Source organism: Balaenoptera musculus, chromosome 8, assembly GCF_009873245.2.
Source record: "Balaenoptera musculus isolate JJ_BM4_2016_0621 chromosome 8, mBalMus1.pri.v3, whole genome shotgun sequence".
NCBI classification, from domain to species: domain Eukaryota; kingdom Metazoa; phylum Chordata; class Mammalia; order Artiodactyla; family Balaenopteridae; genus Balaenoptera; species Balaenoptera musculus.
The window spans coordinates 73,476,527-73,503,476 of NC_045792.1; the positions used below are offsets into that span (position 1 = coordinate 73,476,527).

General features: G+C 38.7%; 1 protein-coding gene across 2 annotated transcripts in view; it reads left to right on the plus strand.

Moving 5' to 3' along the window:
• NELL1 (neural EGFL like 1) overlaps positions 1-26,950 on the plus strand; it is an 862,938-nt gene that overhangs the window by 220,412 nt on the left and 615,576 nt on the right. For both annotated transcript variants that reach the window (XM_036862585.1, XM_036862586.1), the window contains exon 12: positions 6,363-6,491. In XM_036862585.1, the coding sequence (XP_036718480.1) occupies positions 6,363-6,491 (129 nt within the window). The remainder of the gene's footprint in view (positions 1-6,362; positions 6,492-26,950) is intronic.

A 26,950-nucleotide genomic window follows, 5' to 3' on the forward strand; every position in this document is an offset into this window, starting at 1 on the left:
CTGTATTTGGACCAGTACTAGTTAAATGATGTCACTGTGTGCTTCTAATTACAGGACGATAATTCCACAGACTCTAGAGCTACTTATTAAAAATATTCAAGTAAAATAACATGAATATCGAGTAGGTGTATGCGTGTGTGTGTGTGTGTGTGTGTGTGTGTGTGTGTGTGTATTCTACAATCTGGTCACAGCTTCTGATTCTGGGAAAAAAAGACAGTGATTTAAGAAAGAGGGTGACATTGAAGATTCTCATGTATCAGTCTGTGTTGATGACCAGCTGCTGAAGAAAAAAATTGTACCAAGAGCTAGCTAGAGGACTTGAGAAAAAGACTGTAGGTAGCAACTCAAGACAAATATCTGGAAGGGAAGGATCTGTATCTTAAACGCCGTGCTATTCAGACTCATCAGATAAGGAAGGCAAAACCTTTAGAAGGATTTTGAAATGTGGAAAGTTAATTGAGGATTTATGACTTGGCAGCCAACTATGCTGGGGTGGGTTTTGAAGAATGAAGATGACCAGCTGGGGTGATGAAAGTGTACTAAAACTGAATTGTGGTGATTGCTGTATGACAGTGTAAATTTACTAAAACTCATCAAACTTTGTCTTTACAATAGGTGAATTTTATGGTATGTAAATTATACTTCAGTAAAAATGTCTGAAGAAAGAAAAATGGCGACTAGCAAACCAGTCACATTAGCCTTCTAGTTGCTTAAGAGGGGACATTAAATGCCAATGTAGATTCATTCATATCTTTATTCACTCATTAATTTAACTACCCATATTTCTGCCTGTCCATTTTTCCATCCATCTATAAGCCATCCATCCATACATACATACAGCTATCCTTGTGTGGGAAACTCTTCATTGAAAGAACAGAGTCAGACATAGACCTGACTTAAAGCAGTTGGAGTGATTAAAGTTAGGATTTTTAAAGAATATTTGGAATTGCCCAGCCGAATATATGCGTATGTATGTATGTATGTATTGGGTTGGCCAAAACGTTCGTTCGGGTTTTTCCTTAACATCTTATGAAATATCTTCTTTTATATATATATATATATATATATATATATATATATATATATGGCTCAGTGTACTTTCACAAGTGCACTGACTTCTCTGATCTTCAATTGCTACATCTGTGAAATAGGGATAATAATTCCAGTTTCATAGGGTTGACAGAATTAAATGGGATAATGCATCTGAAACACTTCACTGAGTGCCTAGCATATATTACATGCTCAGTAACTGTTAATCATTATTATTACAACTGTGCCAGATTATTTGAGGTTCTTTAAACTTACCCTTTGTCCTCAAGGGTTGGAGTTACATTCCTCCCACTAGGATCTGTGTCTTGCCCCTTTTCAGGTTTCTACCTGTGATGAATCAAAGGTCAAGTTTTGCATCATCTAGAAGGGATTTCTTCTTCTCTTACACGCTATGATAATTTGTACTGCTCACATCTTACTTAACTACCCCTGTATTTAGCTTATATCGCCTTAGAGTTTCTAATTTCCTTGTGGTCAGGGAATGTCTCAAACATTTTGACATTGCCCCCAGGAGCTTGCATAGTGCTGCAGTCCACAGAGTAGGTGCCCGATACAAATTCAGTGGATGATTATTCACTCGTGCATAAAGGCAAGCGGGCACTGAATAAATATTGCTTGAATGAAGGCCTGCATTGACTAAAAAAAAAAACACACGTGTTTTTGGCACAATGGTGAGGCCCAGCCAAAGTGGATTTGTCCATAAGCTTGGTTTGTCTCACAGGGGCCCTTCATTGTCCTTGAAATACAATTGACCCAACTCTCTGCATTGTGAATTGATATGGCACATGCTTGATAGAGAGATATGCATTGGAAAATCAACAATGTTTGAGGGGCTTTATTCCAGCCTGTCAAATGCATGTGGAAGGAGAAGGACAGTTGCAGTCTTGGGAAAGAAAAAAAAAACATAGCCATGTAACAAAGGATGCACATATGACATTGAGTCAAGCATTATAATGAAAGAAAATGTGATAACTTAATTATTGATCAATTCTGACATGGGGAGGGAAGGCCAGGCACTTCCTCTGGCAAAGAAAGCTATGATGCCTAAAAATTGTCCCTTTGCTAGCAAAAACATCACGTACTTTTAATGGTTATTATAAGCTTTTCAAGTCCTTGTAGAAGTGTTCTTGACTGACACAGGTTTCACATTTCCAACAAATTCTTCCTCTGATTTTGATTGGGGCAATCTCCAGTTAACAGGTCAGATAGTGAGGCTGGATGTGATACCACGCTCCCCTAAGCCTGTGGATCTACTCTCTAACGTCACAAGGAGCGTCTACATCTTTCACTTTTTTTTTTTTTGCTAGGTTTGCTCTGTGAGAGGATACAGGAAAACTACATGGGCCTTGGAGCTTACCAGACTTAATTTAGAATCTTAGCATCTCCTCTTACTAGATATTAATGAGTTTGGGCTTTTCTTATCTTGAAGCTGAGGATAACAGTGTTATCAACTTATTTGAACTTCTATTGTCGTTGTCAATATTATCATTATCATAATCATTATCATTCTCATCACAGTGGCTAACATTTAGTGACCACGTAGTATGTATCAAGAATTGCTCTAAGTGCTTTATATGGATTACCGCATTTAACTCTTTCCACACATATTAATAAGGTATATTATTATCCCCATTGAAAACATCTAGTGTAATGCCAGACATATTATAGGTACATGAATGTTATTATTTAATAAGAGTTGTTATCTTTTAGACTAAGTATGGTCTAAAGAGTGTTGGTTTAAAATTCTGTTTCAAAGGAAAAACATTCTAGAATGTTATCACCAAAAGGAATTAAACTTGGAGTTGATATAGTTCAGTGTTTTCTATATTTTTTAAAGCCAGAAACTGTTGTTCATGTGATCACTATATCAAAAATATAAAAGCAAAGCTATTCTATTTGAATCAGGGGTGGGGGACCTGAGCCCTATCTGACAACTAATCTGTGCCCAGGATTCTGAGGAACAGTGTGAAAATCACTGATGTTGTCCTTTCCCGGTATACGTACCTAGACAGGCGAAGCGATTTATTTTGTTTATTGGTATAGACCCTGAATTATAAATTAGATCTCTTCAAGAACAGTTGTTTTTTATGAGACTGCAATATGTGATGTAGCAGTATAATTATTATTTGCTAAAATGTACTGAGTTAAAGATGATAAAGCACCTTCATATACCTTGTTATATTTGAACTTCACAATTCCTGTGGTGGGCATAACCTATTACTTCTTGTTCACCTAAAAATGCTGCGTATGAATTTTTGGGGGGGAGCGGGGGGAAATTGGTGCAGCTGGTAATAGAGGTAGGAGAAAAAAATATCAGAGACCAGAAATGTTGGAAAAGGGTGATTCTGTTGAGATAAGTTAACACACTGGAGTTGGCATTTGCCCAGAGGGCAGAACAGTAGAATCTGGCTTCTAATGGACACTGTTTAAGTAGACAGGAGACAAAGCCTGGGGCTGGTGTGAGATGCGTAAATCAAGAACCTTGAAGGGTAAATCCTCAGTGGGTGACTAGGAAAAATCCACTCTGCAAGTGGAGACTTGCCTATCAGTCTTGACTCTAGGTAGCGAGTATGGCAGAGAAAAGTTTGCATTCCTGAAAGCTTAGGGCCTAAATTTATTCTACCTGTGTGGTTCAATCCTTATGCCCCAAGGCAAAATATAATTTAAAGTGATTGTGGGTTGATAGTTCCCTCAGGCACCTGACAAAAGCAAACACAGATGCTCTCTGAAGAAATACAATTTTACAGCCCAAACCTCAAATAATTTCCACAGATTAAATCCTAAAAAATATGAGCTCACAAATAAAAGACTCACTCAAAACACAAGAAAATAAGTCCTCATGAATGATACTCAGCAAAACAACAAACTGTAAATTCAGATGCTGATTTTACTTTAGTAAAGTCGGAAGACTGAAGATACTGGAGTTATCTGTATAAAATATGTCTAATATGTTTTTTAAAAAGGAAACTAAAAGATGAAAGAATAAGAGACCACAAATTTGATCAAGGAGACTGAAAAAGAAAGCAATTGAATTCTAGAAAATAAAAATGTAAGTAAAATAAAAATGATATGGATGACTGAAACAACATGACACAACTTGAGAGAATTAATAAACCAAAAGATACACCCAAAGTTAAACAGAATTCAGCATAGAAAAAAGCAAGGGGAATATTAAAGCAAGTCTAAGAAACATGGAGGAGAGCTTGACAAGGAAGGAATAATATTTATCTAATTAAAATTCCAGAAAGAGAGAATAGATAAAATGGTGAAAAGAGAATGTTTGAAGAGAAAATACCTGATAATTTTGCAAATTGATAAAAGATTTAATCTTTAGAGTCAAGAATCCAAAGGAATCCTAGGAAGAATAAATAAAAATAAATTCACATCTAAATACCTTAAAGTTAATGAATACAAACAAACAAACCCCCTTCCCCATCAACCAACCAACCAAATAAAATAGATCTTAAAAGCCACAGAGAAAGTGTTTGTCACATACTAAGAAATGACTATTAGGTTAACAACTGACTTCTCAACAGTGATAATAGAAGCCAGAAAACAATGGAATATCTTCAAAATGTTGAGGCAAAATAACTCTATACCCAAAAAAGCTATCTTTCAATTAGGAGGGTGGTCAAAGGACATATTTAGATAAATCGAAATTGAGCAGTTACTATCAAAATATCTTCATTAAAGGAACTTATAAAGGATACATTAAGAAAAATAACTATCCTAGAAGGAATGTCTGAGATTCAAGAAGACTCTTGGGCAAAGAAATGTTAAACATGTGGTTAAAAAAGTATGCCTCGGGGGCTTCCCTGGTGGCACAGTGGTTGAGAATCTGCCTGCCAATGCAGGGGACACGGGTTCGAGCCCTGGTCTGGGAAGATCCCACATGCCACGGAGCAACTGGGCCCGTGAGCCACAACTACTGAGCCTGTGCGTCTGGAGCCTGTGCTCCCCAACAAGAGAGGCCGCGATAGTGAGAGGCCCGCGCACCGCGATGAAGAGTGGCCCCCGCTCACCGCAACTAGAGAAAGCCCTCGCACAGAAACGAAGACCCAACACAGCCAAAAATAAATAAATAAATTTATAAAAAAAAAAAAAAAAAGTATGCCTCGGGCTTCCCTGGTGGCGCAGTGGTTGAGAATCCTCCTGCCAGTGCAGGGGACACGGGTTCAAGCCCTGGTCTGGGAAGATCCCACATGCTGCTGAGCAACTGGGCCCGTAAGCCACAACTACTGAGCCTGCGCTCTAGAGCCCATGAGCCACGACTACTGAGCCTGTGTGCTGCAACTGCTGAAGCCCACGTGCCTAGAGCCCATGCTCCACAGCAAGAGAAGCCACCGCAGTGAGAGGCCCGCGGACTGCAACAAGGAGTGGCCCCTGCTCGATGCAACTAGAGAAGGCCCGTGCACAGGAACGAAGACCCAACACAGCCAAAAATAAATAAATAAATAAATAAATAAATAAATAAATAAATAAATTTTAAAAAAGACAATACCTTGTTAAATAAGGTCTATTTAAAAAAAAATAGTATGCCTCAGGAAGCATGTTCAAGAACATTTCTTGCAGCATTTTTTGTAATTCAAAACCTGCAAATAACTCAAATGTCAACGTGTAGTATAATGGATAAATTCTGGAATATTCATGCTATGGAATATTATACACCATTGACAAATAAATGAAAGATAGCTATAGGCATTAACATGGATGAATAGAAAAAAAAAACACCATGGAAGATATTACAGTATGATTTCAGACGTGAAGTTCAAAATGGGCAAAACTAAATAATCTATAATTTAGAAATACATACCTATGTATGGTAAAACTATAGAAATATGTACGGGAGTGATTAACACAAAAATTAAGAGAGTTGTCTGATGGCTGGGAGGAGGATTCATTGGGGACCTGTAATAGAGGGGTACTGATAATATTGTATTCATTTTATTTATATATTCATATATATTCATTTTATATATCTCTTATGTATCATAAATTTTGCAATAAAACAATTATAGAAAGATGAGTCATATAAGAAGGCAGTAGAAAGAAGATTCAGGATCAACATGGATAAAAGCCTTCAAGAAGGAACAACTTTAGCAAGTTTGTATATTAGGGGGAAAAATATGAAGCATGGGATGGTCCAAAGTTTCCTAGTCTTACTCTTCTACCCCCTTGCCAGCTTACCTTTGCATATTGCCAAGGCGTGTTCTCATGTATGCTGACATATAATAAAAATGTATCATGCTTTATTATTTGGAAGTCTTTTATTCTTTTCTTTCCTGTTCTAAAATTTTATTTGCTTCTTCTAGGTCATAACTTTTGTGCTGAAGGACCTAAATGTGGTGAAAACTCAGAGTGCAAAAACTGGAATACCAAAGCTACTTGTGAGTGCAAGAATGGTTACATCTCTGTCCAGGGAGACTCTGCCTACTGTGAAGGTAAGTGAGCTATTTAATAAAGTCAACTTGTGAGAAATGTGTTCCTGGTAGACGTGGTTGAAGAATGAAAGCCTTCACTTGGTTCTGGTCCTATGGGATCCTATAAAAAATTATACCAACAATCTAGGATATTCTCTTCTTCTGACTTATCCAGGCTGCTTAGTAGCATGTAAAAGCAAGACCTTTCAATCACCAGCAAAACCATAAACACCTCATTTTATGTTGTCTTATTTGGGTAGATTGTCTTCTTCAATTTCAGTTAAATGTTACATGGTGGATCCTCTTTTTGAATGGATGCTTTGATACTAGCTTATACCCAATTGCCATCATCTTCACCTGCCAAGGGCAGAGTTTTTTTTCAGTTGTGTTTCCTAATGACTGATTCATGTGTTGCTAATTCCCAAACTCTACTAAAAGTCCCAGTGACAGATGGACTCATAACTTTGGCACATGGATTGGTATAGTAGGTTGGTGGCCTCAAGCATCAGTGACCCCCTTTTCTACTTTATAGAGCAGAGCAACTCCTCTGTCTTATGTGAATCCCTCTTTCCATGCTCAGCATGCTGGGGCAAGCATTGCATACTCCTGTTCCTTTAAGATACCAGAGGATCAGGGATTAGTTCTGACCCTGGATTTACATGTACAGTGCCCTAAAATCTGAGCCCATCCATTTCTCCAGTGCTCACTGGCTCTCTCCGATCAGTTTAGAGAAATTCTTATAGGCAAAGTGATGGCTAGGCTGTTCTTCCGTCCTGGTTGGACCCAATTATTCCTGTCATCTTTACTAATATATTGAACCTTGGTGTTCTGTTAATTAGGAAGGTAGATGTCTTGACTGGAATAAATGCTGCAAAATCTTGGTCACTCTCCTCCTACTGATTTGGTTCTCAAGTGGGTCAGGTATTGTCAAGGTAAAGAAAATTGATGACAGTAATGGTAAATTCCTTTCCATTCTTCTGTTTTATGTTGTTGACCCCTGCTTAACTTTTTGGCTTTGACTAAAGACCTCTTCAGTTGTTAAGGAAATGTTTCTAATTACTGTTAGTGTTCAGAACCTGGTAGGAAACCTCTGTTTTTCATTTCTTCTGGAAGACTTTCTTTATTACTGCTTTGGTTCTCATTAGCAATATAAGTCTAACTAATAGTTAACCCCTGACACACACACTTTTTTTTCCTTTTGCTTACCTGTATAGATTTGAACTTGATTTGGGAGACATGCCACTTGGGAGGATGAAGTTGCCCTTTAGTTATGAACCTTTTCATCTATCCATTAACATCATGTTACTTATTTGTCAATTTTGAGGAAGAGGGCTATTAATTTCAATACTTCACATTAACGTTTATTTTTTATATCTTACCTGATGCTATTTTGTATTTTTTGTCAGAAAATTACTGTAATTTTAAAAATAAAAAATGTGAACATTTTCCTCTCCATTCATCATGAAAGAATCCCACAAGCCAGGTAATGGTCTAAAAAATTGGCTTTCTTACCTTCTGCTATATGTGGGGATAGACTATGAACAATTATAAAAATGATAGAAGGAACCTCAAAATAATTTGAATCTTGATTCTACCATTGGCAGGAGTTTTAGTTGTCTATTGGAAGCAGTACACCCACCATTCCTGGCTCCCCTTAGCTATTGAGACCTGGCAGAACCTGGGAGGAAATTGCTGGTACAAATGCTGTTTTGGGACTCTCTGATTCTCTTCTCATTTTTTGTTACATAGAATCAATTTTATGAGGTACCATTTGTGGTATTATGCCTACCCTTTGTGTGTGAGGCCTTATTTTATTGATTATGTTGAGTGATTTTAGGTCTGAATCCCCGTTTTCTTGAACATACTTCTCAACTTGTTGTGTGCGCGGGGCCTTGGGTCAGTGTATACTGTGGTACCACCTTGAGTCATGGTAATGTCCTCGGGCTTTAGTCATTTTTCTGTGATCATGGGGACATTCCGCAATTCCAGAGGGGGCATGTTCATAATGAGAAAGATAGCACTTAAGGAGAAATGACTAAACATTAGAGCCCATTTACAGTCTAAGAATAGAACTCAGGGACTAAAATAGGGGTCAAATACTGGGCATCTGGATGGGAGGCACTGAGAACCAAGTAGAGTGAATATCAACATTTAGAGCAGACGCCCTCCTCTCTTTTCACTCAGCCATCCTCAGCACACGTGGGCTTTGGGCTTATTTTCCTGTGGTTGCTTGGTGGCTGCCATAGCCCCAGACATGGTGTCCTCATACCAGCATCCCAAAGAAGGAAGGAAGGGGCAGGGGTTAAAAATCTTCTCTGTGTGAGGTTCTGTGTTTTGTTTTTTTCTTTGTGATGATTATATGGTTTTTATTCTTCACTTTGTTAATATGGTGTATCACATTTATTGATTTGCATATATTGAAGAATCCTTGCATCCCTGGGATAAATTCTACTTGATCATGGTGTATGATCCTTTTAATGTGTTTTTGGATTCTGTTTGCTAGTATTTTGTTGAGGATTTTTGCATCTATATTCATCAGTGATATTGGTCTGTAATTTTCTTTTTTTGTAGTATCTTTGTCTGATTTTGGTATCAGGGTGATGGTGGCCTCGTAGAATGAGTTTGGGAGTGTTCCTTCTGCTGCAATTTTTTGGAAGAGTTTGAGAAGGGTAGGTGTTAGCTCTTCTCTAAATGTTTGATAGAATTCACCTGTGAAGCCATCTGGTCCTGGACTTTTGTTTGTTGGAAGATTTTTAATCACAGTTTCAATTTCATTACTTGTGATTGGTCTGTTCATATTTTCTATTTCTTCCTGGCTCAGTCTCAGCAGGTTGTGCATTTCTAAGAATTTGTCCATTTCTTCCAGGTTGTCCATTTTATTGGCATAGAGTTGCTTGTAGTAGTCTCTCATGATCATTTGTATTTCTGCAGTGTCAGTTGTTACTTCTCCTTTTTCATTTCTAATTTTATCGATTTGAGTCCTCGCCCTCTTTTTCCTGATGAGTCTGGCTAATGGTTTATCAATTTTGTTTACATTCTCAAAGAACCAGCTTTTAGTTTTATTGATCTTTGCTATTGTTTTCTTTGTTTCTATTTCATTTATTTCTGCTCTGATCTTTATGATTTCTTTCCTCCTACTAACTTTGGGTTTTGTTTGTTCTTCTTTCTCTAGTTCCTTTAGGTGTAAGGTTAGATTGTTTGTTTGAGATTTTTCTTGTTTCTTGAGGTAGGCTTGTATAGCTATAAACTTCCCTCTTAGAACTGCTTTTGCTGCATCCCATAGGTTTTGGATTGTCGTGTTTTCATTGTCATTTGCCTCTGGGTATTTTTTGATTTCCTCTTTGATTTCTTCAGTGATCTCTTGGTTATTTAGTAATGTATTGTTTAGCCTCCATGTGTTTGGTTTTTTTCTGGTTTCTTTACCTGTAATTCATTTCTAATCTCACAGCGTTGTGGTTAGAAAAGATGCTTGATATGATTTCAATTTTCTTAAATTTACTGAGGCTTGATTTGTACCCAAGATGTGATCTATCCTGGAGAATGTTCCATGTGCACTTGAGAAGAAAGTGTGATCTGCTGTTTTTGGATAGAATGTCCTATAAATATCAATTAAATCTATCTGGTCTATTGTGTCATTTAAACTTCCTTTTAATAAGTTTTTAATAAGTTTCCTTATTAATTTTCTGTTTGGATGATCTGTCCCTTGGCGTAAATGGGGTGTTAAAGTCCCCCACTATTATTGTGTTACTGTCGATTTCCTTTTTTAAAGCTGTTAGTTGCCTTATGTATTGAGGTGCTCCTATATTGGGTGTATATATATTTATAATTGTTATATCTTCTTCTTGGATTGTTCCCTTGAGCATTATGTAGTGTCCTTCTTTGTCTCTTGTAACATTCTTTATTTTGCAGTCTATTTTATCTGATATGAGTATTGCTACTCCAGCTTTCTTTTGATTTCCATTTGCATGGAATATCTTTTTCCATCCCCTCACTTTCAGTCTGTATGTGTCCCTAGGTCTGAAGTGGGTCTCTTGTAGACAGCATATATATGGGTCTTGTTTTTGTATCCATTCAGTGAACCTGTGTCTTTTGGTTGGAGCATTTAATCCATTCACGCTTAAGGTAGTTATCGATATGTATGTTCCTATTACCATTTTCTTAATTGTTATGGGTTTGTTTTTGTAGGTCCTTTTCTTCTCTTGTGTTTCCCACTTAGAGAAGTACCTTTAGCATTTGTTGTAGAGCTGGTTTGGTGGTGCTGAATTCTCTTAGCTTTTGCTTGTCTGTAAAGCTTTTGATTTCTCTGTTGAATCTGAATGAGTTCCTTGCCAGGTAGAGTAATCTTGGTTGTAGGTTCTTCCCTTTCATCACTTTAAATATATCATGCCACTCCCTTCTGGTTTGTAGAATTTCTGCTGAGAAATCAGCTGTTAACCTTATGGGAGTTCCCTTGTATGCTATTTGTTGTTTTTCCCTTGTTTGTCAGTTTGATTACTCTGTGTCTCGGTGTGTTTCTCCTTGGGTTTATCCTGCCTGGGACTCTCTGCACTTCCTGGACTTGGGTGGCTATTTCCTTTCCCATGTTAGGGAAGCTTTCACCTATAATCTCTTCAAATATTTTCTCAGGACGTTTCTCTCTCTCTTCTCCTTCTGGGACCCCTATAATGTGAATGTTGGTGCATTTAGTGTTGTCCCAGAGGTCTCTTAGGTTGTCTTCATTTCTTTTCATTCTTTTTTCTTTATTCTGTTCCACAGCAGTGAACTCCACCATTCTGTCTTCCAGGTCACTTATCCGTTCTTCTGCCTCAGTTATTCTGCTATTGATTCCTTCTAGTGTAGTTTTCATTTCAGTTATTGTATTGTTCATCTCTGTTTGTTTGTTCTTTAATTCTTCTAGGTGTTTGTTCTTTAATTCTTCTAGGTCTTTGTTACAACATTTCTTACATCTTCTTGATCTTTGCCTCCATTCTTTTTGCAAGGTCCTGGATCATCTTCACTATCATTATTCTGAATTCTTTTTCTGGAAGGTTGCCTATCTCCACTTCATTTAGTTGTTTTTCTGGGGTTTTATCTTGTTCCTTCATCTGGTACATAGTCCTCTGCCTTTTCGTTTTGTCTATCTTTTTGTGCATGTGGTTTTCCTTCCACAGGCTGCAGAATTGTAGTTTTTCTTGCTTCTGCTGTCTGCCCTCTCAGGTTCTGTGTTTTTAAGTTTGAAGAAAGTCCTTCCTAGAAGGTCCCTTGTAACTTCCTTGCCTCTCTCTCCATGCAGAAGACTTCTGCTTATTTTTCGGACCAGGATTACATCCTCTCCACCCTTAGACCAATGAGATGACTGTCATTGGCTTGGGCTAATTGTGTCCAACCCCTACATTTGGAGTAGGGGGTTTGCCTTCCCTGAGACTAAATGATCTTTGCCCTTTGTCTGAACTAATTAGAGTTGTAGCAATAGGAGGCAGGTGTATGGGTGGTTTTGGGTGGGCAGAAAGCTATGTATACTACATTCTTTTATGGTAAGATTAAGTTTATGGCCATTTACCCACCTCTGTCTTCATAATTATCCTCTGGCATGCTCACCACATGCCTGCCTGGGTACTAGAGACTCTCAGAGGCTGAGTTCATTGTTTCACTATAGCATAGAGAGGAGTAGATAACTTATGAACTGCTTCAGGCAAGTTATTTTTTACTCTGAGTAAGTGGAGTGAAAATGACCCATATTTCCCAAACCACAATGAACAAGACTGGCTTGCAAATTAAAACAAAATATTACACACATTGTCCAGGCTAACATGAAAAACCTATTCAGGCTCTCAGTGGAAAAAGAAGCACAAAAGACTTTCAATTTTCTTAACTTCCTATGGTAGTAGCAGAGATATAGTGTATTAAGGACTCCTGCTCTGCAGAGATTGTCATAGAAATTGCCATAGAGAAGATATCGGAACTCCTGGCCAATCAGTAGAAGATAATAAGACCCTTTGTCATCTGTGATACAACTCACAGGAGTTCGTTTTGTTTTGCCTCGTCTGACTTGAGCAGGAACATTCCCCACTTTGAGAATTTCTGTAGTTGGACTTTGGTGTTTTATGAATCTGGTCTACTGAGGCTTTTTTACCTTTCGGATGACATTTTCAATGGGTTGGTCTTAAATGGTTTCTGATTCATTAGCTTCAATTAGAGGTAGTGTCTGAGGAAAGTACAGCAGTTGGGGTCTATTCATGATCTTCTTGAATTTGGAGTCTATATAGAGTCTCATAAACTTTTTCTTCCTGTAGTAAAAAGTTATGTTGAAGAATAAAGAACAATGTGATGCGTATACATCATGCAATCTGCCAGGCATAGAGAGTACTACAAGTAGCATTAAATAATACCTCCTACTTACAGGGTGCTCTGAATTTTTCAAACTCCTTTTATATATATTGTACTCTTTGAGCCTTCAGTAAATCTCTGCGGAAAATGGTAGCGTTGGCCACATGAACTCCATTTTGCAAGTGCGGACAGAAAGACTCAGAGAAATGAAGTAAAGATAATACTCAACTCATTTCTCCTCCAGGGCTTTATGCCCTGACTTATGCTGCTCCCTTCCTCCCCATCCCCCACCCTGTTCCAATGTGGTATTGTTCAAAATATTTGCTATCTCCTTCATCTAATGAAATCTGAATGGATGTGAGATGTGTAACATTTCATAGTAGAAAATCTAAGAGCTATTACAGGGTTCCACCTCTTTCTCATAAACCTGCATTATTCCAGAGCAGGGCCTCTCCTTTAACTAGGGTCCCAGAATGAAGTCTACACAGAGCTGTGTGACAGCTGACGGGTGATGAACATGTGACATGAGTGAGGAATAATTGTGTAAATCACTGAAACTTTGGAGGGTGCAGTTATCTGTTACCTTTGCGTGACTTAGCCTAAGCCTGTTGGTACACCTGCCTGAATTAGTTGACCCAAATCTTGTAGTTTCAGAAGGATACCTCCAACTCAGCGCTCATGACTGGAAGTAATTTTTTATGGAGCAAGCCTTGAGAGTTACTAGAAAAAGTATGAATCGTATGGATCATTAATAGTCTGCTCTGGCCCTGCTGCCAGGTAATAGATATTTTGCAGACAGCAAGTTGTAAATCAGTGCTTTATTATGGCCAATTCCAACGTGGGAAATTGGATTTCCCAATTAAGATGATGATGAGACAATGCAGGTCAAAAATTTAGCAAATTGTCTGGTATTTACGAGTGATTTAGTGGGTCACAACAGTGGTCATCATCAGCTTATATCAGTGTTTATGAGGATCTTTCTTGGAATTGGAAGAATGTGTACTCATTGAGACCAATACTTTGAGAAAGTGGGCTTCTCATGTCTGCATCTTTTGGGAGAATTGGAAGGTAGCAGGGGAGAGTGTTCTTAGATGGAAGGACCAGGTTTTATCAGTCCCGCCAGGAGCATATTTTTAGCGGTGAGGTACCAAGTACAGTAATTTATAAAGATGAAGTTACTCCTTCCTTGGAAAAACACAAGTGGAGCTGAATTCAAGGATAATATGTCGTGGAACAAAATGACTTTTATTGGTTTGAATTTAATAATTTCATGTAACAAAACTACTGAGATGTCTGAAACACAGCAACTGATTAGCAAGGTGATTTATAACTTCTTTCGCATGACTGGCAATGATGACAAAGGGTCTGGCCCTTAGAGTGTTAAGGGGCTGGGAAAGTGACAGAAAGGTCAGAGTTCAAGCAGAGAGAAGATTCAGAAGAACTAAGGGGGTAGATATTTTTTGGATGCAGAGGCTAGTGTTAGTGCACTGCCATAGAAACAAGCCCCTGTGAATTCCTGATGAAGAGAATGCATGGGAAAACGGTGAGTATGCTTAGTTATACTTCTAATTCTCCAAGGATTAATCAGGTAACCCTTGTTTTGAAATTTTATAAAATGCACACACCTCATGATCCATGTAGCCTAGTTTATGCTCAAATCTGGGCTTCAGTCTCCTGCTTTGGACAGCACAGGGATCAAAAGCGTCTTTTGGATTATTCATGTTCGTAGAACCTTAACTCTAAGCTCCTGCTCAAATTTATTTCCAGGGGTTCAGAATGTTTGAGGTAAGAATACCTCGGGGTATCCTTTTTTTCCCCTTCTTATTTAGCCTGCATGACTAATGGAGAGATCTTCTGGTATTCAGATAGCTGGCAACAATCTCACTGCCACCACCGCCCTCACCTCCCCGTCAGCCTTCCCAGGACACAGAGATCTCTAGCCATTGCTTTGCTTATGATAACCCACTTGCCACTTTCCTCCTAGCAGGAGATAGAGATGAGCTTTCTTCCTGGGCCTGGCTTTTCTTCGCCTCTGCTTCTTTATTCCCAAGGCTGCTTTACAAAAGCATCTACTCCCGCTCTCCCACCTACTTAAACTCTTGCCTCTTCTTAACGACATCCCCCCACCCCCATCCCTATAACTTTCTTTTTGGAATTAAAACAGCAAAAAATATAGCCCAAATCCAAACCTTGGTTATTGCACTTGGGTTGAACCACGGGGTTATTTTTTCAGCTCATTACTTAGGAAGGAGCCCCAGTCAAACCAACTGGGGCAGTGGTCAGGACTAGAGGTTAAAGTAGCACTTGTTTTTTTTGTTGTTTTGTTGTTGTTCTTGCTTTTCAATTTAACCATGTTTTGAAAGATCATTTATAAGATATTTGGAATTTTTAGTTATTTCTTCATGATAAAAATGTCCTAAGTGTTGATTAGTTTTCTAAGCTAGCACATAGAAGCCAAGTGAACTCATCATGTAGCTGAACTATTGTACTACAGAGCTCCCCTGAGTTCCAGGGTCCTGAGAACAGAGGACCATGTATTGGGTTGGCCAAAAGTTCTTTTGGGTTTTCCAGTAAGATTTTATGGAAAAACCCGAATGATCTTTTTGGCCAACCCAAATACTTTTCTCCCAGTCTCAGTTAATGACCGTTTCATCCATCCTGTTGCTGAGGTCACTAGATGGAGAAGTCATCATCAATTCCATGCTGCCTTCACCCGCAACATCTGCTACATCAGGAAGTCTTGGTAGTTTTACTTGGAAAATGAATCACGAATTGACCCATGTCTTGCTCGGACTCTAGTCCAAGCCTCCTTTATCTCATGGCTTGTGATTGCAATGGTGTCCACTCTTGCCCCCCATAATCCATTCTCCAAACATCAATCAGAGTGAGCTCTTAAAATGGTAAGTCATATTATGCCACTCTTCTGTTTCAAATCATCTGATGGATTCCATGCATCTTAGAATAATGTCCAGGATTGGTCCTGTGTAAGGCACTGCGTGAACCGGACCCTGCCTACTTCTCTGTGTTTGTCTCGTACCACTCTTTCCTGTGTTCTCTCTTCTCCCATCAGGCTCTAACTCCTTGTATTCCTCCAATAGGCTTGTGCAATAGTTCTTACTTGGCCCTAGGATGCCCTTCACCTAGATCTTTGCAAATCCCCTTTCCAGTCATCATTTAAGTTGTAGCTCAAATATCACTCTTTAGAAAGGTGTCCCCTAACTACCCTCACATGATTAGCTCTGTTCCTACCCTCAGCTCCTCTATACCATTTTCATTTTATTTAATTATTTTATTTTCTTCATAACACTTTATAAAATTGTTTTCTTGGTTGTGTTTTCCTGTTTAAAGGTTTATGATCTGACTTTTCCCTTTAGAATAAAAGCTGCAGGAAGGCAGTGATTTTATTTTATTCACTGTATCTCCAGCACTAGTAAAGTGCTTAGGATGTGATGGGCACACCAAACTGTTTAAAGAATAAATAAATGAATGAAAGTCTCTCCCCGATTCGTGCCTTTCTGTATCTGACACTGCTTTCTTGAGTCCGATTTGTCTTGTTAGTGTTGATCAAGGGCTACCACTTAGAATCTGGGGCTGATTTTGGGGGCTGATTCTGCTCTTTTTTTTGCTAATACCCCACCCATGTAATGTTCTGATGCTGACTGTTCACTTCATTCCATGTAAACTGCACTTCCATTATTTGCTATAGATTGACTTTCTTCACCACATAGCAAGAGAGAAATTGTAGCTCTTTCTTAATTTTGATAAGAAGAGCATCATTTAAAGAATTGTTTTAGTCAGTTGCTTATAGAAAAAAAAGAAAACATTGTCTGGGATTCAACAAAATAGAAACTTTTGTTTCTATTCCTATAGGCTTTGAAATGGATGCCCCTGGTTGGCAGGTGGCTTTTCTCAAAGCAGTGATTCAGGGACCCAGGCTCCTTCTCTCTTTGGCTCCGCCATGTGCAATGTGGCTTCCACGGTTTCCATGGTAGGGGAAAGGAAATGGAAGGTGATGGCCGGGAGGTATTTATGGACCAGTCCTGGCCACATTCCACTTGTCTCAAACTTAGTCACTGGCCTTACCTAACTGCAGGAGAGGCTGGTAAATGTTGTCCAGCTGTGTGCCTAGGAAGAAAAAGAATCTGTTTAGGTCAGTAGTTTTCCAGTTTTGCCACAGTTACTAAGTGATTAAAAAAATCTCCCCTATTAATTTTATGCCTCTTACTTTTTATTTCCTGAATCCCCCCAAATGTACCTCTGGTTTCAACTGATTGTAGGAAAACTTGCTCACTTGGAAACCAGATAGGATTTCACTATCTTGCTTCCTCTTTCTTGTTTGTGTTATCTCCAGACTTCCCCATGGCCCTCACTGTATCACCTCGTCTAGAATTGCTCTATCCCCAATACACCTCATGTGCCAAAGTGACCCATCTCTTCTTCCTTCCAAACAAAATGTACAGCTTCTCATGTGCTACAGTTCTGAGGTTTATGCTAGGAGGAAAACAATTCATGAAACAAGTTTACACACATTTGTAAATGATTGATATCCATATAACATTCCCAGAGGTAAATGTATTCTTAAAAGAGGATGCCTGTTAATTAAGAAAACCCCCAAACTGTTAAATTTCAAGTAGCATAGCAAAAGAAAGTGAAAAATTAAAGTCACTTGAATGTGGGAGAGAGAGCTCTTGGCAGGAGAACTAAGCAGGTTGTCCGTGCCTGGGAGTTTGCCTTGGTAGTCAGCTATCCTCAAATATTCCTGCTTTGTAGAATTTTCCTTGACTCCATTTTTTTTTTTCTTGACAACTCCCAGGGCAGTGATATAGTGAAAGAACATGAACTAAGGATAAGGAGATCTTGAGTGATCCTGGCTCTACCACTTACCAGCTGGGTGATCTTGGAAAGTCACCCAGTTCTTTTGTATTTTGATTTTCTCATGGTCCAAACAAGACTTTTAAACATCTGCTAAATAGTACTGGTTGCTTCTGCAGGTTAAATAAGGTGTTGAATGTGAAAGTATTCAATATTTTGTTAATGCTAGAGCAGTGTAGCTCTGTACTGTAACTTATTGATGATGATAATTACATAATTATACAGTATGTGATTATTCATCATTATAGTAACAATAAATATTTTCATCTTTGGCAGTGCTTGGACTAGAACTTGGCCTTCAGGTATTTAGGGTTGAGATATACTTACACACACACATGCATGTGCACACACACATACACACACACACACACAGATTATATATCTAACTGTGATGGTTAATTTTATGTGTTAATTTGGCTGTGCTAAGGGAAGGCCGGATAGCTGGTAAAACATGATTTCTGAGTGCGTCTATGGGGGTGTTTCTGGAAGAGATTAACATTTGACTCCCCTTACCAATATGGGCAGGAGTCATCTAATTCATTGAGGTCCTGGATAGCACAAAAGAGCAAAAGAAGGATAGATTCCTTCTTTCCCTTCTTGAGCTAGGACATCCATCCTTTTCTGCCCTGGGACAGTAGAGCTCCTGGTTCTCAGGCCTTCAGACTCCAGGACTTATAACAGCAGCCTCCTGGTGTACACGTCTTTGGACCTGGACTCAGTTATACCACCCACTCTCCTGGTTCTCCAGTTTGTAGATGGCATATTGTGGGACATCTAAACATCCATAACATAACATATTATATGTGTTACAATGTCTGTATGAGGTATTGAGCCAATACCTATAATAAATCTCCTTTTATGTGTAAATCTACATGGGAATGGAGATATGGCTGGTGGTCAGATGGTGAAAAGCATTGTAAGCATGCTAAGGAGTCTGAGTTTTATCCTGTAGGCCAGTGTACACCCATGTAGGATGCAGACATAACAGCAGGTGAGAAATTGGATCCATTGGGGTATGGAAAAAATACTAGAACTTTCATTTAAGTTTATTTTCATCTCATCCTTTAAATTTCTATTTTGGTGTAAGTTTTATAATGTACATCATATATTAGTATAATAATACATATATGTATTTTATTAAATAAATATTTTCATATAGGAGGTACATGCCCCAAATTGGTATCAGTGAAGATACATGATTAAAAACAGAGATCACCGCTGTAGGCCACAGAGAATTTAGTGGGGGATCTGAGGTGGGGAGGACATTATTGAATTGATACGTTAGGAAAGTCAATCTCATAGCCACATGGAGGCAACATTGGCTGGGGAGATGCTGGGGGCAGAGAGCCAGGTTAGGTAACAGTGCTTCCATAGTGGTGTCTTCATGGGTTCTCAGACTTGGCCACAATGGATGCCGAGGAAATAAAGCATCATTAAATCAAAGAAATAAGCTTGTCTGGCCTTGCTCGGTGTCTTTCCTCAAATCCTCGCAGACATGTTCCATCTGCTTCTTGACCATGACTTCCTTCTGAGAGCTGGGTGCTCCAGTGTCTGGCATTTTCCCAGGTGAATCTTCCTTGCTGTGCTCTTTGGTGAATCTATCAGAGGGGCTGGATGGTACACAGAGGCAAAGCCTGCAAGGATGGTCTTAGATTATTTTCCAATGATGTACTTTCACCTTTGGCTTACTGTGCAGTAATTTAAGACTTCAGAGTGTCTCCTTGAAAGACTATGCATATATTATGTTATGTACAGTCCTTAGCATTTTTATGTAGCAAAAAAAAAACAGAAAAAAGAAAGGAAGGGGAAAAAAATCCCTGCTCACTTTCCAGGGACGAGTCAAAGTTTTAGAGCTTTAAATGGAAATGGAAATTTAGTAGACTTAAACATTTTTGGTTGTTCAAAAAATATATACCTCTTGTTCGCTTTGTTATGGAGTGGAGGCTGGCACACCATTGTAGAGCAATTATACTCCGATGGAGATGTTGAAAAAAGAAAAAAAAAAAGAAAAGAAAACATTAAAAAAATATATATATATATACCTCTTGGCTATCTCCAAGATGCCTAATATCTAGACAGGACTGAGAAGAATTCAAATCAGTGAGTTTTAATTGTGGCCTTGGTATTGTGGCTGGTATAATGCCTACTGTGGCTTCTGCTTTGTTATGAAGCTTGCCTGGGAAAACAAGAATTGTACGCTCACAATAATTAGGGAAGAATAGCAGGGGGATAATAGAAAGATTTGACTTAGATTAAGGGCACTTGAATTAGAAATCCTGGCTTTACCATTATTTTTGTGAACTTAAGCAGGGAACTTCATCATTCTCCATTCCACTTTGTAAAATTAGTGTGCCAATTTTTACCTTATTAGTCTCTTTTAAGAATTGTTATAGAAACTCAAGTGAGCAAAAAGGTCTAAGGTAGGATCTAGTACAAAATCGGATTTTAGTTAAATGTTATGTTTAAGTGTGATAAATGCTCAGTTAGACATAATTCAGTCTTACAATCTATGGTTCAGGATATGCGTCAGTGAGTAGTAAGGAAGAGGAGGTCTAATGCCTGGAACTAGCAGGAAAGATGCCATAAGAGAGGGGTTTTGCAAGGTTGGGATTGACTGGGAAGGTAAGTAGGTGGTGCTATGGGACATTCAAGCAGAGACATTAGGATGAGATTCAGTTAGTGAAACCAGAGGGAGGGTAAGAAGTAGATCAGTGCGAGAGTTGGGAACAACATCTTTCAAGATCTGGAGGTACAAGAGAGCAAAGGCACACTTTGTTTGGAACCGGGGTGGGAGATGGAGAGTGGTGAGTACAGAGGGAGGCATCCTCTAAGCCTGTGAAGTTCAGGGTCCACACTGAACAATGGGAAGTTGCTGAAGGGTTTAAGAAAGATGTGATAAGATCTGATGTGTATTTTGAAAAATCATTCTGGCTGCAGTGGGGGACAGAATATAACAGCAAGGCAGGGACTCCAGTTGTCAGTCTGTTGGAGTCATCTAGGCAAGGTGTCGTGGTGGACGTGGAGGTGGAAAAAAGGGCAGGAGGTGAAATTAGCAGGATTGGTTGATGGAGTGGATGTGAGGGGTAGATTGGATATTATCTGAAAAGTGGAATTAGAATCAGTTCTCTGGCTGCTTCATCTATAGCACAGCAAACTCTAATGGCTGACTTAGTGGCTTCCTCCTCCGGGCTCTGAAAGTATTTTGTTCAGACTTGTATTAGAGTGCCTGTCACACAGGATCGTAATTACTTTTTTTTTTTTTTAAACAATAAACTTTATCGCAGAAGTACACTTCAAAATTTGGGTGGGGAGTAGAAGAAAAAAAGGGATGGTGAATGCTGAGGAAAATAAAAGAGGAAAAGAGGAAGAGCCCACCCCTCTTAATTACTTTTTAACATATTTTCTAGGTAAAGAGCTATTCAAAGTTCAGGGCTATGTCTGATTCATCTTTGTATCCCCAAGACCCAGCCTAGGTCTGGAACATGCTAAATATACAGGGAATACTTTCTGAATGAACCGATGAATAAATGGAGTCATGATTCCCCATGAATAAACTTCAGTGCTCTATGGCGTCTTTCCGTGAAGGTGTTTAGCATCTCATAGAGAGATCTTGTTAATTTCTTTGCCAGTTTTAAAGTGGACAAAGCGACCTTGATATGTGTTCCAGTTGTAGCTTGCACATCTTTACAAGAGCCTTCCCCTCCTTCTATAGTATTGAAAAGATTTGCAGAAAGCCCAGTGCTAGCTCACAGCTTCTGAGGAGCTGCTGCAGAGATTCAGGGACTTCCTCCCATTCACTTCTGGCTATTTATCACTTTTCTTGCTGCTGCTGAAATGCTGACTTTGTCTTTTGATGTTGACACCTGGCTCCTCAAAAATCTAATGGGAGCTTTTCTGAGCCAAACGAAAGGAATTTGGTGTAGCAGATAGATTAGAGTTTACCTGTCAATGCCTGTAGCGTTGTGCAAACTTAGCTTTTGCATTTGACAGACAAGGTAATAAATTTATATGTTTAGGGTTGGGAAGAAAGAAGGGAAATGAGCATTCAGAATGTAAGGTTCATGGGGGCTGGAATTGTTTCTTGTTTTGTTCACTGCTGTTTCCCTAGCACCTAGGACAGTGTCTGGAACAGAGTGGCTACTCAGTTAAGTATTTATTGAGTAAATGAACGATTGGTGGTAGGAAATGGGACCCTCTCAAGTATTTGATGGTTTTCCTTTGTCCAGAAAAGCTTAGCATTTGTGCTAGGCAGGTCTTTATACTTGTTATCTTATTTAATCCGAACTGTCTCTACTTGGTTAATAAAGAAACCCAACATCACACATCACTGCTCTGTAGTAAATGACAGAGACGGGACTTAATCTCTGGTCCTCCTGACACAAAAAGTAATGCATAGCCCGATGGAATGATCCAGAGGAAAAATAACTCCTGTCGATTCCTGTTATACTTTTTTTTAATTTGCCAAGACACATCTGACCAGGTATCCATTTTCTCCAGTTCTAGTCTGTGTCAAATTTCTTACACAGAAGTAATATTTATATATCTGACACACCAGCACAGCATTTTGTGGTGGGCAGGGTAAACAGAGCATCCTTTCTCAATTGCAGACAAGCTGTGATAAATAGCGATTCTCAGGATGCTTGGGGATCTTTAGTTAGCTCTCCCTTCCTGGGCTACTCTTCTGCAAATCCATAGGAGACTGGGCAATTTCTCTCACATCCAGGTTTTATTGGTCTGGGGTGTAGGCAGTCAAAGGGAATCTATTTAATGTGAAGTTGGAAATGCTTACATTTCAAAAAGATAAGTGGTTTTAGTACTTTTTCTGTTCCCAATATCTCAATATACTTCCACAAAGTGGATTTTTTTCCAAAACCTTTTTGATGAGTTGCAACTCATTAGTAGTGAATGATTATCTACTATTATTCACTAATGCTGTTCCCATAGGTGATCAAAATTAGGGGCTTCTTTGAGTATTCTTGGATATATCTCAGTGCATTGCCCTCCTTCTTCCCCAATCCATTGTTAAGAGCTGGGCCTCCCCTGAGGATGCAATTGAAATCCACCACTTATTATGTAATTAGTTCTGGTATAGCTTCAAAAGTAGACTTTTCTTGTTAGCGGTTATGGATATTATATTTGAAAGTGAAAAACTCAGCCTGAACACTATACACACACACACACACACACACACACACACACACACACACACACACACACACACACACACAGTGTTCACATTGTTTTTTTTCACCTTTGAACATAATTTGTAATATATTTTAGTATAGACAGTAAATGTCCATGACATACAGTAATTGGCCAAAGCGCACTGGAATTTAACTGGCTACCGAGTGACAGGCGGGCAGTTTGGTTTCTACATCCCCACCCAGCTTTGTGGTTATCCACTGGTCACTGAGTATTGAACCCCTCTTGTTGAAGATCTGGAGGGATCATCTCAGTGTTGCAGTTGTGCTTACTGTAGCATTTGTAAACTTTATTCCACTTGTCCTAAGAAGGGAGGGAAAAGTGATTCCTTTGTTCATATATGTTTCAAACATGTTGCATGTCAGAGATCAAAATTGCATTCGATGCTTTAAAAAGCCCTTAGAAAACTGTGTTTAACCTAGCATCTGTTCAACTTATTTGTACGTCAAATCATCTTAACACATGAAATCTCTTATCATTCCATGAAACTAGTGTTTTGTGGAACACATTTTGGAAAATGGTCCTTAATGTGTTTTACTACCTAAATTATAGGTTCTACTAATGTTTACAAATCTGGGGATTCCCAGAAATTTCTGGATATTTATATTACAAATGTCAAGATTTCATATTATGACTCCAGTGAGTTGTAAAAGTTTAAGAAAACTTCTTTGATGTGAACTCCTACAAAATCTGTTTTTTCTCTTTAGGAATTTGTCTAACCTATGCATTACGAATCTATTTTTTTCAGAATAATAATTAAGAAAATGGTTCATCCTGTTCTTTTCCCTCATTTGGTAAAGTTTGGGTTTGATATTGCTGAATATGTGACCATTAAGTGTATGTATGAGTAGAATAAATATAACCAATATTTGTATAGTGCATTGTAGTTTATCAAGTGCTTTAATATATTTTATTTCCTTAGTCTTCTATCAAATCCTGTACAATATGGATTGTCATTTTAAGACTATTTTATAGATGAGAAACTAGGATCCTCTCTTAAAACATATTCAAATTGCTTTTTGAATACTTACTGGACACAAGGCACTCTTATTAGCATGGAGAGTAGACTCCAAGAGGTCAGGGGTTTTTGTCTGCTTCTTTCACTGCTGAGTTTCTAACATCATGCCTCACCTGGAATGTAGAAGCTAATCTGTTGTAATGGTTGGGTGTATCAATGAATGAATAAATCGTAGCAATCATTGCTGCTAATATTTATTAATATACTTTATATAATTACGTGCTTTTTCATCTTTTTCATATTATACCCTAATAAAAATATTGATATTCTCATTTTACAGATGAGGACCTAAGGCTAGGAAAAGTCAAGTGGCTTGCCTGAGGTTACCCCATTAGTTAAGTAGTGGAGTTAGATTGCTTAGCTTCTATAATCCTAGTTCTTATCTCTGCAAGAGGGAATTGAGGCTCAGACGTTATAATTAAACCTGTATCTTTTCATACCTAAGCCAGCTGTTTTTATACAAAACCACATCATTAGATCGAATTCAGCCCCATGGTAAACAAATAATGATGCTTCTGTTGCCCCTGCTGCCAATTACCATGTCCTCAGCATCTATTCAGTGACAGTCCGTGAGCTTAGCATCTTACATGCATTATTTCACTTAATTCTCACAACTCTACAAGCTAAGGTACTACTTTTGTTTTCATAAAACCACAGCTTGGAGAGGATAAATGAGTTACCCAAGGTTACACTGTTAATAGATGGTATGCCCGCAACCCTAATCTCAGACTGTATTTGTCTCCATGACAAAAACAACAAAACAACAACAGCGACAACAACAAAAAAACCAGAAGAAACAATTAGAGGAACTCAATGAGGTGTTTTATCTGTTTTTACTTTCTCTTCTTATAGTGGGCCCCGGGAGCATAATTTGGATACCTTAGGTAGGAAACAGTTTGGGCAGTTTTTATTTCACAGTCCTAGACCACACAGCTAAGGAACGCCCTCCTGAATTTCCTAGATCCCTTTCCTAGTCTCTCCCAAATGGAGAACTTCACGGAAGAACCTAGATGAATAGCAGACCTGGACCTATCACCTTCCTGCTCTCATGGTCTCATTCCCTTCCTCCATCCATCTCCTCCCAGACCCAGGAGTCCTCCCCTCGGCTTCCTTCCTTTCTCCTTAGGTTATCCTGCAAAATCAGCTCCTCTCGTTTAGCTGTCTGCTCCATTTCCCTTCTCTTTCTAATCCCGCCAGTTTCCTCATTTTCTAATTATTATCCACATTATTGATGCTTAGTGCGTAGTGTAATAGGACATTTTGTTTATAATGGCCACAGGTAGTTACACTTCAAAATGAATGAATGGGATTCGGCAGGCCCCCCCATCATATTTACTGGAGGAAGACAAAGGATTTAAATTAACGGATTAATTGGAAGCCTCTTAGGTGCACTTAGTTTCTGGTTGACTGAACCAAGTTCTTCTCTTAAAAGGTCAATGAGTTTTTCCATAATTTTTAGCTGCTCTGAGAAGGGAACTGTAAATCTTTCTGTTTATTTGCTCTATAAATCTTCCTTCAGCTCATTTAGTACAGGGTTGAACATCATAAATCCATGGCTTTCTTCTAGAAAAAGAAAAACCAGCCATGTTAACCTAAAAGGAAACCTGGTCTACTAAAACTATAAGAAACTGTAAATGTCAGCTCTTCCTGACTGGAAGATATAAGAGAGAGTGTGTGTGTGTGTTTGTGTCCACACACACATACACATGTATATACATATATATGTTTTGAAAAGTCATACCACTGGGCCTGCTGGTATTATGTAAATAGCATATTTTACCATATTTTCCAAGGGAATGAAATAATCTTTTTGTTGAAATAATATCTGCTTTAACCCAGGCACCTTAGAGTTGGAAATAATAGAAAACATGGTCAAACTAGTTAATGATGTGCTTGGAGACTTGGAATTTTTGATTATCTGAGGGGAAATCTTGGGAACCCTTGTGTGCCCCTTTGTTGTTGAAAACTCTTTCAATTCCTGAATCCCTTTTCTGGCCTTGGAGTGCATGAGGCTGTGCTCCTTATTGATTTCTGCTTGGTGACTGAGGTTACTCACAAGGCCACCAGCTATTCTTGGGCATCGATTCTCAGCCTCTTCTTGTTTATCATGCTAGGTGTGTATGGTCAGGTTGAGGCTTATTGCCTCTAGTCATGTGTACATGGAAACACAACTTTGGAGGTGGTTTTTGTGCCCTATTGTTAGCATTTGGGTTTTTTCTCCCAAAGTGGTACCCAGCAAAAGAAGAATGGGATCTTCTTAAAGTCAGAGAGGGTGTCTTATTCATTGATGCATCTCCAACACCTAGTACTGTTCATGGCACACTGGTTAGAAACTGTTTTTTCTAGGTATTTGATGACTTAAAATAGATGTGTTTGAATCACTGAGGTTTTAAGTATTTTGGATAGCTGACCTCTCTTCTTCCCTCCCTTTCTTTCTCTGAGTTTACTGAGCGCTTCTTGTTCTCAGATACGCTGCGGGCACCAAGACTACCAAGAAAGGAGATTAGCGTCTCCTGACCTCCTCTCTCACATTAGACATTGGTTGCTTTTACACATGTCCTCTTATCTAATGGTCACAATACACTATACAGTAGATTTTATATTCCTCATTTTTAAAGATGAAGGTATAAATTCCAGAAAGATTATAGCTAGGATCGACATTTAGGTCAGCCTGTGTATACCCATAAATTTAGCCCTGGGGTTCCTGAATGCTGCTGAATAGCAGAATCTCCTGGGAAGTTTGGTGAAGATTCAGTTTCTGGGGACCCTTCCTGGACCCAGAGTCCGTGCAGAATCTTTAGAGACCCTAACCGCTGAGAGGTTTATCATGTATCCCTCATAGATAAGTCATTATTTTTGAAAATAAAATTATAAAGTAGGTATAAAGAGGTCCTATAAAGTTCTTAACTTTTCTTGGGCTGACTAATGTATAACTTAAGAAAGATTACATATCAATTTATCTTTAAATTTCATACTCTTGCATGTACTCTCTCTCTCTTTTTCTCTTTCTTTCATTCCTTTTGCTTTCCTTGTGCCTTACCCCGTAGTCTGACTATTGGATAACTCAGCAATTCCCAGACCA